This window comes from Hemiscyllium ocellatum, chromosome 3 (genome assembly GCF_020745735.1).
Source record: "Hemiscyllium ocellatum isolate sHemOce1 chromosome 3, sHemOce1.pat.X.cur, whole genome shotgun sequence".
NCBI lineage: Eukaryota > Metazoa > Chordata > Chondrichthyes > Orectolobiformes > Hemiscylliidae > Hemiscyllium > Hemiscyllium ocellatum.
The window spans coordinates 87,424,874-87,442,091 of record NC_083403.1 but is presented as its reverse complement, the minus strand read 5'-3'; the positions used below and the strand labels follow the sequence as shown (position 1 = coordinate 87,442,091).

The window sequence follows — 17,218 nt, the reverse complement described above, 5'->3', positions numbered from 1 at the left end:
TATCTGTGGAATTTCCACATTCCACCATTGTCTAGTGGGAGTTTCCTCCCATAGTCCAAAGATGCACAGGCTAAGTGGATTGGTCATGGGAGGTAGGGCTGGGGAGTGGGTCTGAGTGGAATGCTTTTCGGAGGGTCAGTGTGGACTCAATGGGCTGAATGGCCTGTTTCCACAATGTAGGGATTCTACGATTCACCAATGCCACAATATCCACGCTCAATTTCTTACGTTGCAGGACAGAATATTAGCATTGCCGCATCTGCAAATATCTTAGAGGCTAGCTCACACCAGCACTGATTCCAGCAGAATTAGGAAGTAACCAGAACAATACGCTCATTTGCAAGATGCCTACATATCTTAATGGGGAAATGTACAACAACTGTCCTATGACAACGGGATCTATCAGGTCAAAACATTTTCTGCATCTTAATCTACTTTTGTGGAGCAGGCACAAACTATAATACAACAATCTAATTATGTTTAACAATGCACAATCGATACCCTCGAGCCTCAAGTTATCTTTTCTAGTTTTGATCTACTGTTGAGAAAGATCCCATGAGTAACTGGAAATATGGCTCTTCATCTGCACAGGGGGAGTCTATGAATCTATGACTTATTATCTGGGCTGAAGGAGTCATTTTGCTAATTTTGTTCTCTATTGTCATCACGATCACAGATGAGGACAAAACCAGGATCACAGACCAATGTCAATTTGAAAATGAAAACCTAGGTCTCAAAGAGGACCAACAGAACAATAATTAATTATTGTTCTAATTACACAATAATTCTTAATTAAACCATTCTGCAACGGTATTACCGCTTTAAATTCATCTGCTTCCTTCATGCGAATTAAGGTATCCTACCATGGGCGTTGAGGAAAAATAATTATTTCAGCAAAATGTCTTGAAGTAGAGTGTATCACACTTCCTGCAAATTCAAATCTGTTGCAAGACCAAACATAAATCATCTACTTCACAAGCTAAAATTTTAAATAATACCCAAGTTAGGTTAGGTATACATTTTACCTATAAATGGAATAATAAATGTTAACTAACAATATGTATTTTAATGAGTAGCATTTGAAATTGCATAGTCTTATCCAAAAGCATTCTTTCAACTTTTAAACCACAAGTCAAGACACTCTCGAGCCGATTGTTAAATATTCAAAATGTCCAGAATGGCAACATTTCAATAATTACTAGACTTAAAGAGGTGTGCAATGAGGTAAACATTTTACCCGAGTATTCTGGAAATAGTAACCATGATCTGCTCCTATAAAACAGCAACTACAAATATTCATAACTTGTCCATAAGTTACACTGACACATATCATCCTAGATATATAAAAGTTACAAATCTGCTGCTTAATTAGGAAATATCACACCACCAAAGATATCGATATTTGAAACTCATTGTTGAAACATTAACACTGTTTCCCTCCACAGATGCAGCTGGCCCTGATGAGGATTAATCAGCATTTTCAAATAGATTTCCAGCACCTCCAGTGTTTTTTGTTACACCTCACCTTTGGTAAATTTCTGGTAGTGAACTCGTTTCTTGGAAGATTTAGATTTCTCTTCAAGACTAAATGCAGTTTTATCCTCAGCCACTGATGAACCTGTTAAAAACAAGAGTCCTTAATATTTAAAAAGGATTAAAATTATCTACTGTAGAGTTGATTGATGCAATAATGGTACTAATTGAGGCAATACTATAGGGGGCACTCAGAATTATAATTTGTGAGCATTTAACCAATTACCAGCCTTACAGGTTGCAATGAAATAGGATAACATTAAGTGTTATTGATCAATTTCAACCATAACTTCCATTCCCATTTCCTGACTCCCTTTCCAGCCGCGCTCTCTCTCCCTTCCATTCCTCTAATTGACCCTTCCTTCCAGCTACCAACCAGATTCATTCTTCCCATCAGTCAACCAGGTCATACCCTCTACTTGTATTCACCTATTCCTACCTCACCTACCGCCACCCCACCCACTCCCCCCCTTTATCTGCAGTTCCCCTTACACCCACCCCCAGTCCTTAAGAAGGGTTAAACAAAAAAAAATTAACTTCTCCACCTCCTAATTCTGTCTTCTGCTGGTCTACCTTAGTTCTAACCAGTAGAAAGTTCAAAAATAGTTTTGTAACAGTACACTAATCTCTGTCAGTAATTTTGTGAAAGAAAACTTTTATTTACTTGTAATCAGTGCTTGGGGAACTAAACATACTATTTCACTCCCACTCCATTTTGATCATCAGTGTAGAAGTGCTGTTATAATGGACATACTTGCTAATAAATTGTAAACTAGATTAACTTATACATGTCAACATTCAGGATTAGTAAGAGCAAGATTTCCAAGCAAGGTTCAGGAAATATGATTTCAGTGAGCCATTTCAAATTCATGAATAATGATACTGGATTTTTTGATGTCGGTTATCTGTTTGGTTTTAAACACCTTATAGATCATATTTAACCCTTTGTTTGCAAAAATATTCTTTTTGCTGTACTCATTCTTTTGTAGTCAATTATAAATTAACATTCTACACTTAATTCAAATGATTTTTAAAATGAAATAAGCAGGGATGCCTTTCAATGTCAATTGGAAGATACAAATAGTAACAAATCTGATGATGTAAGTCTTTCAAAGGTTACAAACACAAAAGTAACTCACATATTTGACATCAATACTGCTGAAAAGAATCTAAAAAATTAACCCATACCATAAATGCTTGCTCAGATGACTGCAGGAAAGCTGATTTAGTAAAAATAAAATCTGTTTAAATTTGGTTTCTGGAATATTTCCAAATACAGAATTAGATAAAACATATGCCTGAACACACTGCATATATAAAATGCAAAGTTATTCAAAGTTAGTCAACGAATGACTTTGGAACAGTAACAAGTTAAACAACAGTTGTAAATCTCAACAGAGAATTGATTAAAATGTCAATCCACACTGAAGTAACTCAACAGAATTCTTAAACTTCCAAAAAAAAAATGAAAACATTGATTGCAAAATCTGGGACAATGGTAAAAATTATGTTTCTGCTGTTCACTAATCTGGCAGTTGCAGATAAATTTTTCACATGCTTTTGAGCAATAAAATAAGTCATTGGGAGACCAAAAAGATAAAAAAAAAGGGGGTTATGGTATCTGTAAAACAAGACTAATAACATTGTTTCCTCACAGTGAAGAATCCACATTGAGGCAACGTACAAACCAAACAATAAAAACCAAAGTTTAAACATTTCAATTATAAAATTAGAAAGCAAAAATAAATAGGTGAGGAAAAAAATGGAATTAAGACAGAAAGAAAAAGTAATATTACTTAAATTTTTGAATATTCAACAAAATCAAAATCTGAAGCAATGAGACCTGACATTCCCCAAAATTTTCTTTGGTGCTGGAAGAATGCAGACTCTCTTCCACTTGAATGGACACTCCTTCCATGTGAAACAGCAACTTTCTTGTATTTCTTTTAAGAACTGCATTCACTCCTCACAATGCAGACTCTCTACAGTGGGGAGTCCAAATGCAGACTAGATAATTATTTTGCAGATCACCTTTGCTGCTGAATTTCTAGTCACCTGTTATTTTAATGTTCTGCCCATTACCACTCTTGACTTAGCGTCCTTGACCTCCCATACTATTCTAATAAAGCAAGCTGAAGGATCACTTCAATTAATGACTTGGCACTTTACAACCTTGCAGAATTAAACACAGAGCTCAACAATTTCATAAACCCGTCCCCAATATCTTGACTACAGCTGACTTTCTTCCAGTTTACACTTTTGCACATCTTTTGATTCTCTCGGTGCCCAATACCATCTCTTTTTGTCTTTCACCATCTTCCCTTCTCTTCTTTGATCACAGGCATTTTCCACCCTATCAGACCTTCCCAGTTGTTCTATCCTCCTCTCCCATCTTTCCCTGTTTTGCTTAAAAACTCACTTCTGGCTTACATTGATGTGACACATTATTTATAGAGGCTGAAACATTCCTGGTTCCTATTTTGCACGGGTTAATTTTCAAAGATTGAGAAGTGATCATTTTAAAACAGAAACTTCTTTACACATGGAAAGGCTAGAACTAGGGAACGTAGTCTCAAGCAACATTCCCTCTTAGATGTGCAATTGGTCCATGCAAGGCGTTTGGTGTGCCTCCGTCATTTGCAGCACTGTTTCCTGGTTCCTGAAGTTACTGCCACATATGGGCCCGAGAGGTCCTGGCAAGTGAAAGCTAAATTAATGTGACATTGGTCACTGCGTAAAGGATCAGATATTTAGGACTGAGAATAGGAGAAATGTCTTCTCTCAAAGAATTAGGATTTCTTCATAACTCTCCATCACAATTTTGTGAATGTTCAGTCAAGGAGTCTAACAAAGTAATGGGATAAAAGGATTGGGTGGAATGGTAGAATTGTAATAATCATAAACAAATTGAACATAGAGCCAGGTTCAAGAAATACCATTTGGCCTTCTTGCTACCCAGTTTCTTGTATTTTCTGTTCACTTCAGATACCATATGGTGCAAGATGTTAAATATGAAAAAAAATGAAGATGCTGTCAGTTTCTTTCTTGAATCCATCAGCAACACTCCGTTGAAGTCTGCACGAGTAATGGTGCTCTTTAAAACTGGTTGCAACATAAAATCTACAGGACACAGTTCCATTTCCACCATGTTCCACTTCCTCTAAAATGTCATAACATATTATCCTCCCTTCTTGCATATTAGATTAGATTAGATTAGATTAGACTTAGATTAGATTAGACTTACAGTGTGGAAACAGGCCCTTCGGCCCAACAAGTCCACACCGACCCGCCGAAGCGCAACCCACCCATACCCCTACATTTACCCCTTACCTAACACTACGGGCAATTTAGCTTGGCCAATTCACCTGACCTGCACATCTTTGTGACTGTGGGAGGAAACCGGAGCACCCGGAGGAAACCCACGTAGACACGGGGAGAACGTGCAAACTCCACACAGTCAGTCGCCTGAGTCGGAATATTGGTCAGCATGAAAAAGAAAATATTTCATGGCAATGTAAGATGCCTCTCAAAGAGCACCAGCGAATTTCCCACTACATCCATAATCTAACTTTGAATGCAATACAGATGGCAGGAATGAAACCAGAATAAGAAATGGATTCCTAACCTTTTACATTGGCAAATAATGAAGACAGGACATAAAGAATATATAATACAATGTCTTATTTAAGAAGCATCTGCTCCAGATAGTGAAGACATCCAGAAATGTCAAAATGTGATGAATCATATCAAGTGTTGGAAGAGTATGTTTAAAAAAAGTAACTTCTAAATACCAAAACAGATTTATTCCTCAGAAATAATGAGAATACTGACAAATCAAACATTTTCTTGTCTTTTGAAATAACTTTTAAATAAACAAGAACTACTTAAAGGCTGAGGTCCTTTTAATGCTATGGTACATTTCCTCACACTGTTTCAGTTCCTAGTGATTAATATGTGGATACAAAGGACTGCTAGCATAATTAGTTGTAAAGGAACAAGATTAATTCAGAACATAGTCAAAGTAGATCTAACCTCCCTTTGCTAGCTAACCCAGGATCTGGCTTAAGCCATGGGTAGTTACGTCTGTTGATGCATAGGGATTATAAAATTACATTGCACAAATACTTTTTTGCCTTTGGCCAGCCAATCTTTTGCCATAGTTAGAAAGCACCAATAAATGAACGGCTATAAACAAACCATCAATCTTTTGAATCTACACCCAGCTTGAATTTTTATTCAGCAGCATGACGGAATTCGCAGTTTATTTGCACTTTAATCCATGAAAACATTGGCAGCAAGCTGCAGCCAAAACTGCAAAATGGGGGTCTTTGAAATTGTTCCTTCTCCTTTCCATCAGAGAGCAGATTGTCTCGAAATTTGATGGCAGCACACTTACTTTATTCAGGAATAAAGTGTATAATACTATGGGAGCATGTGCACTGCTTGTCTGGTACATGTAGCATTCCATCCTTCTCAATGATTAAGCATTCCTGTACATTTTCACGAGCATGTACCTTTAAATAATCGTTCTCTACCAAAAGCAGCCAACTGTACTTCACAGGTAACAGTGAAAACACCCGCTGGAGAGTTTATCATGATGTGCATTACTGTTTTGTTCATGGAACTGATTGCTTGGTCCACACTGAATGATCTCCATTCTCTGCATGAAGCAGCAACACAAACTGGCAATGGACCCTTTCTATAAGCCAGTGCATTCCAGCTGATGGACAGGCTGCCTGGTATATCCAATATTCGCTGGTGCATGTCCATTGGTCTTCAGGCATGCAGTAACTGAATCTCATGGGTACATGTAGTTTTATAATGAGATCCTTGAGAAGTGACAACAGATTGTTAAGGAAAGAACAAAACCTGGACAGAGTCACTGATGGCTGTTCTCATACGGCTCATCACTTTGTTAAAAACATGCAGTGACACTGGTCAAAAAGCTACAGACAGCATACAGAAAGGGAAGATCAGATACCTTAGCAGGAGAAGGTTCACGGCCTACCCAAAAAGATAATGTTATCTGTCTTCTACATTAAGAATTTTTGGTATCCAATTCATTTCGCATATTTGCTAAGTGAGAAAGCTGCATATAAATGAAGCGATATGCGTCATTAATAATGTCCTTAATGTGTAATAATCCCACCTTAATAGGCAATACGCCACTGCCTAGTGAGAAACATGCTTCATTGCTTAGCAGAGATGTCAAGGATGCAGAAAGTTGCTCCCAACATCAAAATAGGCCTCACAGGATTTCTTGTGCGATTCTATCAATCTCATGACAATCCACATTGTTCAATCCCCTGTTACAGTTCATTTATAAACACCAGTACTATAAAAGTAGCTCAGAGACTGAGAACTCTTGCCACCCAAATTCCCAAAACTTGCCCACTCCATACAAGGCTTCATCAGGAATGCGACGGATTAGTCTCCACATGCCTTGATGGTTGCAATGCCAACAATACAAAAAGCTCAACAAAATAAAAACAAAGTTCCGCAGAAACTGGAAATCTGAAATTAAACACTAAGTGCAAGAAATACTCTCAGGAGTCGTACCTGTGGACAGCATGTCAGAGATAATACTGAGTCCAATGCAGTTCTTCAGTTGTAACTCCCACTGTAGGAATCATAAATTTATGGGAAAGACAAACTCTCTTGAAGACATGGTCTTTGTAACAACCATGACCTAAAATAGTTTTAAATGCCCTTTAAACTTGTAAAATAAAAGTCACAGTTAATAAAAACTCTCTGTTTAACAGCTTTGTTTGAAGGCTATATGGTACAAGTTAAGAAAAAAAGTATCATCTGATCTTACAGCTTCAAAAAGGTGCTCTTTGCTGGCATTTTCCCCCAAGGACTGTTGTACCATTATGAATGCTTGGCTGGGTTTCAAATGTCACAACTGTGCGCAGTTCTTAATTTACAGGTTGATACACATTTTAAAAAATTATTCAAGAATTAGCTGTCTTTGATGCAGCATACATAAAAGTTTGCCTGTTTTTATGATATTAACCCCATTAAATTAAAGAGCTTGGAATATGGAAGTTTTTCTCTCTCCTCCCCCGGACTCGAAACTATCAATTGTTTATGACATAGGCTATGTGACATAGCCTGTTTCTTTTCTTATCTGTTTCCAGGGATTATCCCATGTAGATACTGGTTGAGTCAATATAGAGTTGACATGAGGGGGAAGAAAGAGCATGAGTTAGCACTGTTTTCATACAGGATAAGAGTGGTTGTGGAGCAGGTGGAGAGTGGTGGTGAGTCATTATGGGTGAGGACTAAAGAGCCTTACAGGCTTTGAAACAAAGAAGTGAGTCTTCTGACTAGCCCACTGCTGCACTCCCCTGTGGACACCTATGCTCTTCTTCAGTGGTAAACAGGCTCAAAGCCACCAACTATGCTGTGCTCAATTCTCCTACCTAACCTCGGCTGGATATACTCACCTTGATAGTGAAAATCTAGTTCCTGGTTTCTGCTTTCTCAAGCAAACATTCTATAAAATGTTAAAATAATGACTGCAGATGCTGGAAACCAGATTCTGGATTAGAGTGGTGCTGGAAAAGCACAGCAGTTCAGGCAGCATCCAAGGAGCAGGATAATTGACGTTTCAGGCAAAAGTCCTTCATCAGGAATAGTCCTGATGAAGGGCTTTTGCCCGAAACGTCAATTTTCCTGCTCCTTGGATGCTGCCTGAACTGCTGTGCTTTTCCAGCACCACTCTAATCCAGATTCTATAAAATGTGCCAGTTTAATCATGAAAACCAATAGAGGTTACACAACAGTGCCCTCTAGTGTCAAACCTCAAGAATTGTGTTTCAACATAGTGTGCACAGTTGAAGCTCCCAAGTCTTTTATTAGACTGCTTTGAACACTTTTGGAAAAGGTGAACCTTTGTGAATGAGAAGTACTCAGGTTTTGAAGAGCATACTATTATCATAGTTGCTGAGCCTCAGCCACAAATTTCATGCTAAGAAATGTTAAATTGCTCCATTCTGATGAAAAATAATTTTTGAAGTTTATGATATTACAAATTATATCTTTGTTCTAATCATTTATCTTTTCTTCCTGTAAGTTTTTAATTAAACAAGTTCAGTCTATTTTACTTCCTGATTAAAATATTCCCACAGAAAACCAACATAATTACATGCCAATTGATAATATGTTGTTGGATAGTTTAAGCTTCTTGGTTTAGCAGCAAATTCCAACAACATCAAGATCTATACCACAAAGATCACTAAAATGTTGGGGTAGCTTTCTCAAGGGCAACAGCGAGTGCAGTTGCTGTGCGGCTGACTGTGAAATTTGAGCCATTGTGGCCTAGAAACTGTATAAAGGGAAATGAACCAGAAGTGGTTCATATTCTTCACCCAACAGCAAAAGCAGGTTTATAGTTACTTTCCTCTATAAGCTGTGGTATAGTGAAAGATATGGGGAAATCTAGTGTTGCTCGTCATTTTGTGATCAGAGGGTTTGGACAAATATAAAGGAACCAATACATCAATACTCACCTGGAAAAGTTAGTAGTATTTTTTCATGTGCACAATACAAATCTAAACAAGCACTTTGTAACTTAAAATTGTTAACACTTCGATATCAGTAAAACAAATGTAATGCCAGACATATGCTACACCTGTCAAGAGTAGGATCAGATCAAACAAAGGAGCACTGAAGTTAGAAGTGATATATTCCATGACAGGAAATACTTTTACATACAATACCAATGCAGAGGCACCAATTCAAGATTAAGAATAAGGCAAATTGAGTTTCTATTACAATGTTGATTACTAATATCATTAAGCTCAAGTTCTATTATTTCCAAAAGGAAACCAATCATATCATTGGCCCTCACCACTTTTAAATGTTCAGGTGAACTATAATATACATTTGATCTCCATTTCACATTTACAAGATGGGGAACTTGCCAGTAATGCCCACAAGTTGCCCTCAGAAACTAGTTTTAGATCCTACTTGAACTAGTAGAAGTAATTTTGTTCAGCCGTTCAGTACAACTGATTCCAAAAATCCTGAAGATTGAACTGCATGGTGAGGGACTACAGTTGCACATTGCCAGATCTGGTTAAGAACAGTGGCTCTCTTTCGCCAAAGAACAAAAGAAGTTGAAATGAAGAAAGAAATGGGAAGTAAACATATCAGAATGAATGTAGATAGTAGACAAACTGGAAACGTGTAAACCAGTACTGAGAAATGGAAACTGCGCTGTTTGGGAGGATTGTTCAAGAGGCTAGAATATTGGGAACAGTGTACTGAGGTGTAGTGCATGGTTTGCAACGGCAACAGAAAGATCAATAGGCGAAGCAGAATTTGGACACATTTAAGAATAATAAACATATTGACTTTTATAAGATAAACCAACTTTTCATTCCAGAAAAAGGTTTAATCAGTAATTCTGTTCAAAAGCAACATAAGAAATGTCTATTTTGAGTATAACCAGAGAATATACAAAATTTTGCCTCAATCATATCATTCACTTAGGAAGGAGGAAATGGTGACCTTTGGGCCTCATTCTAGCTGAGTTATTACTCAGTGACTTTTACTGTATCATCAAGATGGACTAAATTAAATACTGACCATTCTGTTTGTGGCAGGCATTGAGCTCAGACAAAAGCTGATTAAACTCATCCTGGTGTGCAATCCAGTTGTCCTATCAAAAATAAAATAGATCTCCATTGAAACTTCATTGCTTTTATCAGAAAATATTCATAGTCAAAACTTAAGATTTGAAAACAAAACATACAAAGTACAAAACAACTTAATCAGCATCTGAAAGGGGAAAAGAACAATATCTCTGGTGAAATATTTCACCAAAATCTAGATTAGATTAAAGAATGAAACCAGAACCACTATTTTTCTTTCAGATAATTGCAAAATATCAAAGGTATTGAAATCTGAATAAAAACAAAGCACTGGAAATGGTTCTTTTATAAACAGGGGACAACATAGGACATCTGTCCTACGAATACAGAACCTGCAATTGATTTGCATTGGTAACCACTACCGATAGCATCAGCAATTTTTCAGTCTTGGGCAATAAACAAGCTCATGCAAGATCAAAGACATTAATTACTTGAATACATTCAAGACATTTATGAGTTCTCAGTTGTGTAGCATATTGGAATCTCGGCAACAACTTGGGTCGCATTGCTGCCTCAGTGGCAGGGACCCAAATTCAATTCCACCCATGGGAGACTGTCTGTATGGAGCTTCCATGTTCTCCCAGTGCCTGCGTGGGTTTCCTCCGGGTGCTCTAGTTTCCATCCACAATCCAAAGATGTACAGGTTAGGTGGATTGCCATGCTAAAATTGCCCATGGTGTTCAGGGATGTGTAGGTTAAGTGTTAGCCATGGGAAATGCAGGGTCATGGGGGGGGGGGGGGGGTGGGGGGGGGGGGGTGGTGGTGCAGGGAGTGGGTCTGGGCAGGAGACGGTTCAGAGGGTCAGTGTAGACTCATGGACTGAATGGTCTGCTGCCAGACTATTGGGATTCTACGGATAACTTAATATTGCTATGAAAATCACCTCATGATCTTTTGTTGCTCCCAGGCCCACTGTGTTGTTCTTTATTTGAACTTTAATGTTTTCTGTAGACCCCTGTTCATGAGCCCCAAGACCCTAGGAACAAGAAAGAAAAAAAAACTAATTAATTAGGGACGCAAATTAAGTTAACAGTTCAAAAGTAGCTTTAGTAACCTACCTTCCTCATTCACTAATACTAGGTTGATTTCAATTGTAAGGGAGATTAGCGTTTGCCAGTAAAATCAAGGCAATCGCCCTCAGTATATCATAACTATCTCCAGACAATTTTACCATTTTGCCTCTTCTCAGATTACCCAACAAGTCAAAAACTTCAGACTCTTAACACAAAAATCGCTCACTGAATCAGTTTCCAGCCCTAATGATCATCTTATTTAGCTTGCACAAATGAATAATTATTTTTCATACTCACATTAATTTGTCACAAGGATATATCAGTGAAATATACAGCAATCCACAAGTTCCATATAAGTGAGGTTTCACAATGTCGGAACAATTTTACAAAGGCACCTGATTACTTTCAAAAAAATCTATTTTAATTTCATGATGCATAATTCCTATCTTGATGTTAAGATTTAATTTCTAGTAATTTATTATAAAAATATTTCAATTCAATTTTTAAACTCCACTTCAATCACAAATAATTCTTCTATGTAGATAGATTTGATTTCATACACTGAGCAGAGGAACATGGAGGTGTGGAAGACGATTTTGTTCTCAAAAGCACAAGAAACATATTTTAACATTCAAATAACTGTAGTTTTATTTTCTTCACTAGGGCTGTTTTCCCTGGAGAGTCAGAAGCTGAGCAATGACCTTAATAGAGGTTTATAAAATCACAAGAGGAATGGACAGGGTAATTAGACAAGGTCTTTTCTTTGGGGAGGGTAGTCCAGATCTAGAAGGCAGAGGTATAGGGTGAGGGATGTGTGTGGAATTTAAAAGGGACTTAAGGGGCAACTTTTCATGCAAAGGGTGGTGCGTGTACGGAATAAGCTGCCAGAGGAAGTGGTGGAGGAGGCTACAATTACAGGATTTAAAAGGCATGTGGATGGGTACATGAATATGAAGGATTTAGACAGTACGGGTCAAGTGCTAGCAAGTGGGATTAGATTAGGTTAGGGTATGGACAAGTTGGACTGAAGGGCCTGTTTGCATGTTGTGCGTCTCTGTAATGTAAGCAACTTATTTACATTGTTTACTTTTGATTTTCTCTCAAATGATAAAGCTCTCCTTTTTGTCCTGTTCAGTTTAAGATTTTAGCAACTTAACTGTTGCTGATTCTAGGAGCCAAGCAGAGAATATTTTAGACGGAAGCGCCTTGAAAACAGTGCATATCATAAGGTTTAAAGCAGGTTTTGAAAAGGTCAAGAAACAATTAAAATTTTAAAATACTCAAATCAAGGACAGCTAATTTTAGAGAAAAAAAAGGGATCAAGGCTGGCAGGTGAATTGGAATCAAAGCGTGACAAATAAAACACGAAACAAGTGATATAATTTCTTCAAAAAAGGATTGGTTCACCACAGAAAAGGCAAGGAAACACATTTAAGTTAGAGGTCTCAATGACTGAGGTTACATAGATTGAAATTAAACAGAAAAAGAAAGCTTCTGACGTACTGCAGACTTGGAATGCAATATAGTACCAAGCTGAACACAGAAAATGCAATAGAGAACCAGGAAAAAAAAGGAGGGAAAAAAATCAGTATATATGAGATTTATATTTTTGGCAACATAGTGGCTCAGTGGTTAGCAATGCTGCCTCACAGCACTGGGAATCCGGATTCAATTCCGGCATTAGTTGAGTCTATGAAGTCTGCACATTGTCCTTGTGTTTGCATGGGTTTCCTCCCACAGTTCAAACATGCACAGGTAGGTGGATTGTCTGTGCTAAATTGCCCTTGGTGTTCAGAGATGTGTAGGCTAGGTGGAATAAGCATGGAAATGCAGGATTACGGGAATAAGGTGAGTCTGAGAGATGTTCTTTGGAGGGTCAGTGCAAACGCAGTGGGCCAAATGGCCTCTTTCTACACTGTAGGGATTATTTGATTCTAACAAAATGGAACCCAAAAGTATAGTTTTAAAATATAAATAGTAGGCAGAGACAAAGTAAGGGTGGGAATAATTAGGGATTAACAAAAGGATTTTATAGCGAAGAAAAGCACAAAGAGAGACTTTGCATTCATCTTCACTGGAGAAGAAAATATTGCCAATGTCAAAATCAAAGTAAAGACACTAAGAAGATGAAATAAAGAGCAAAAATTTAAAAGATTGACAGTCAAAAAGGAAAAGTCATTGGCCTGAGTAAAGGGCAGAGATAGAAGCTCTGATAACAGCTTTCCAATCTCGTTTAGATATAGGAATTATGAAACTAGAGGATTACAAATGTTAGTCCTGTTCAAAAATAAGGAGAAGAATAAACACAATACACCAGCCTAAAGATTATGCTGGAAAAACTTTTAGAAGCAATAATCTCAAGACAAAAATTTATTGTCACTTGACTATCATCAGCAAGTGAAAGAAAAATTGCCTTCAGCTATACGGTTTGAGTTATTTGAAGCTACAAAAGTAGGGTATGGTAATATGTAGTACAGCTTTCAAAAAGGGTTTGAGAAAGTCCCACTCAATAGACTGATTTGTAAAGTCAAATGCCATGTGAAGAAAAGACTGCAGCAGCATGTATATAAAACTGACTCAAAAAATAGATCTAAGTGAAAAGTATATAGTGGTGTAGAGATTGTTAATTGGGCTACTGTTCTCTCTGATGTACATTAATAACTTGGTTTTAACTTTCCAGTGTAAAATTATAAAGTTACACTACAGTGACCTTGGAAATTTATAAAAACAATTAAATGAATAAAAACAGATACAGGAAGATTCACAATGAATGAAATTTAACAACCAAGAGTTTGAAGCATGAAGGGATCCAGACAAATGATGAGGATCTGAAAAGAGGTGCCTAATGATCTATAAGATTTGGTTGTGCTAATTTCCCTTGATTCAGGAAAAAGTTCCACTCAACTCAGAGGAAATATAAACCCTCTATTCAAGAAAGGAGGAGGCAGAAAAAAGGAAAACTATAGGCCAGTTAACTTGATGCCTATCATGAGATTATTAGAATTGAAAATTAAAGAGATTAAAGCTGTGTACTTAGAAAACGAGGTAATCAACAAGAGTCAGAATAGTTTGTTAAAGGAAATCATGTTTAGCCAGTTCAAGACTTTGAAAGACTAATGTGTTCCGAATGAAAAGGGAGCCTTCTTATTGTACAAGAATTTCTAGAAATCAATTGATGAAATGCCATTTCAAAAAGTTACTGTGAAAAAATAACAAAATCATGCTACTGGGCATAACATGAATGGAAAGATTTGCTGGCTGGCAAAAAAATACAGTAGGCATAAATGATCTTTGTCTGATTACCAGAATATAATGAGTGGAGCTCTGCATGGGTCTCTTTTTTTTTTACAATTTACATCAATGACTTCAATCAGGGAAGCAAAGATGTAATAGCTAACTTCACAGAACAAGATAGACACATAATACAAGATAATATAAGGAGACCGCAGATGGGTATAGATAGGTTTCATGGCTGATAAGAGTACAATGATGAAAAATGTGAATTGTCCCCTTTGGTGTGAAGAATAAAAAAAATACATAAATGGAGAATGACTGCAGAATTCAGAAGTGAAGACTCCAGATGTTCCAATCCAAAAAATTAATATGCAGCTACAGCAAGTGATTGAGAAGATTATGAAAAAAACTGAACGTGAAATAAAAGATGGCATACTTCAATCATACCAGGCGTTGGTGAGACCACATCTCAAATATTAAACGAAGGACTAAAAGCATTAGAAACAATTCAGAGAAGGGAGAAAGTGAGGACTGCAGTTGCTGGAGATCAGAGTCGAAGAGTGTGGTGCTGGAAAAGCACAACCAGTGATGCAGCATCTAACAAGCAGAGAGTCAATTCTCCTGCTCGTTAGATGTTGCCTGACCGGCTATGCTTTTCCAGCACCCCACACTTTGACATTTCAGAGAAGGTTTACTAAACTGATATCTGGAACTATCAAATTGTCTTGTGAAAATAGGTTGGACAGAGTTTGTTTCCACATGGGGTTTAAAAGAGTGAGGGGTGACTTAATTGAAATTTATACAATCCTGAATGATCTTGACAAGATAGGCATGGAATAGATGTTTCCACTTGCAGGTAAGCCCAGAACTAGAGAACTAGGGGGTCTGCCTTTCAGAACCAAGAGGAGAATTTTTTTTTCCTGAGGATAAATCAGCTTTGGAAATCTACCTCAAGGTGACTACAGAACCATTAAATATTTTTAAGGCAGAGATATATTCTTAGGAGGCAAGAGAATCAAAGGTTACTGGGGAATAGATGGGAATGTGGAATTCATCGTGCAAACAGATCAGCCAGGATCTGGTTGAACTGCAAAGCAGACTTGATGAACCAAATGGTCTACGTCTGTCCCCCTGTCATATATCTTACTAGAACAAAACCTTTGAACATGAGTTGAAGCAACACTTATTTAATGGATGGGAAGCAGGTGGGACTCGGACAGTGAGAACGTGGAGGGGGCTGGAGATTGGTCATCGAATCAGGGAAGGGCCACAGCATAGGAGGAGGCCACTCAGCCTGCCATGTCAGTGCCAGCTCTCTGTACAGGACATTGGTTAGGCAACTTTTGGAATATTGCTTGCAATTCTGGTCTTCTTTTCAGAAGGATGTTGTGAAAGGGTTCAGAAAAGATTTACAAGGATTGCCAGTTCATTCCCTGTTGCTGTAGCTTGTCTTCTTTTATTCTCTTCAGATAATTATTCAGTTCCCTTTTGAAAGGATAATCGCATCTGCCTCCACCACCCTCTCAGGTAGTACATTCCACATCTAGTCACCCATTGTGCCAAACATTTTGTCCTCATTTCACTCTCATTTCTTTTGCCAATTCCCTTAAATCAGTGCCATCTACGTCTCAGTCCCCCACCCTGGAACAGTTTGTCCCTATCTGCTCTGCCCAGATTTCCATCTATCAAAGTTCCTCTTAATCTCTTCTAAGGACAATAGCCCTTAGCCTCTCCAATCTATCATTGTAATTGAAGTCTGTTACACCTCACTGGGTTAGTGAGCATTGGAAATACAAGCTCCACTCTTCCTGGAGTCATCTCAAAAGTTAGAAAGCTTTTAAAGTATGCAAAACTTCCAAATTGTCAGTAAGCATGGACCAGGTTTTTGCACTTAACAAGGGTTACTATTAATTATAAATAAATAATTACGAACCATCAACGTACAGCTCAACTAGTTAAAAACGCTAAAGGCCCTTATAAACTACCCTCTGCATACAAAAAAAAGGTAGACAGGGAAAAATGTGGGCAGAGGAAAAGGCTAGGAAGGCAGTTCAGTGGGCCTTTGCTGAGATGATACTTTTGCTGATCAGAATGTTATTTCTCCAGATACTCGTTTTCAGGGCACAGGATGACTGGTTCATACTTATAAAAGGTCCCTAACTTACTGATTAAAAGTCACAGCACTGCATTACAGGATATTACCCTCCTCCTCTGCCCCTTACTAAAATTGCTTCATTGCCTCAGCAACCCAGCTGATGGATTTGAGAGTCCGACACTTTCAACCTCTCATCCTAAGTTGATACATGAGAGAGAAACTGGCTATCTTCAGGCTTGAGATGTATTTTACTGTAGGGCAAAAACACAGCTCCTTGCTTCCAGAGAGTTGATAGCCTCGGAGCCGAACGTTCACATTTTGTGAGCTGTTTCTTTGGCAGCCAACCACATAGTTGTTGCCAGGCTGGAGGCCTTGTCATTGCTAACTCACCACTATTCCACAGTGTCATCAGTGACTGGTTGCCAGCCAAATCTCCGTTCATGCACACTCCCAGACTCTAGCTTACCTGTAACTATGCTCTCTCCACTGCTCAAACAAGCAGCTGTGTAAACAGCACTTCCAATGTGTGGCAGGTTACTTGCTTTTAAAAAGTGCAGTAACCTTTCAACAAGACTTGGCTTTTAAATTAGTCTTATTCCCATTTCAGTTCACAATCAAAAAAAATAGAAACATTAAAATAATTGGTTTGTACAAGTCCCTCATCCCTGGAATCCTTCTTGTAA

At 37.8% G+C, this 17,218-nt stretch overlaps 1 protein-coding gene across 1 annotated transcript in view; it reads right to left on the bottom strand.

The window, feature by feature from the left end:
- pinx1 (PIN2 (TERF1) interacting telomerase inhibitor 1) overlaps positions 1–17,218 on the bottom strand; it is a 91,006-nt gene that overhangs the window by 66,397 nt on the left and 7,391 nt on the right. Inside the window, exons 3-5 of the mRNA XM_060821270.1 lie at positions 11,077–11,169; positions 10,129–10,201; positions 1,526–1,618 (exon numbers count right to left, since the gene is read on the bottom strand). Coding sequence (XP_060677253.1) covers positions 1,526–1,618; positions 10,129–10,201; positions 11,077–11,169 — 259 coding nt within the window. The remainder of the gene's footprint in view (positions 1–1,525; positions 1,619–10,128; positions 10,202–11,076; positions 11,170–17,218) is intronic.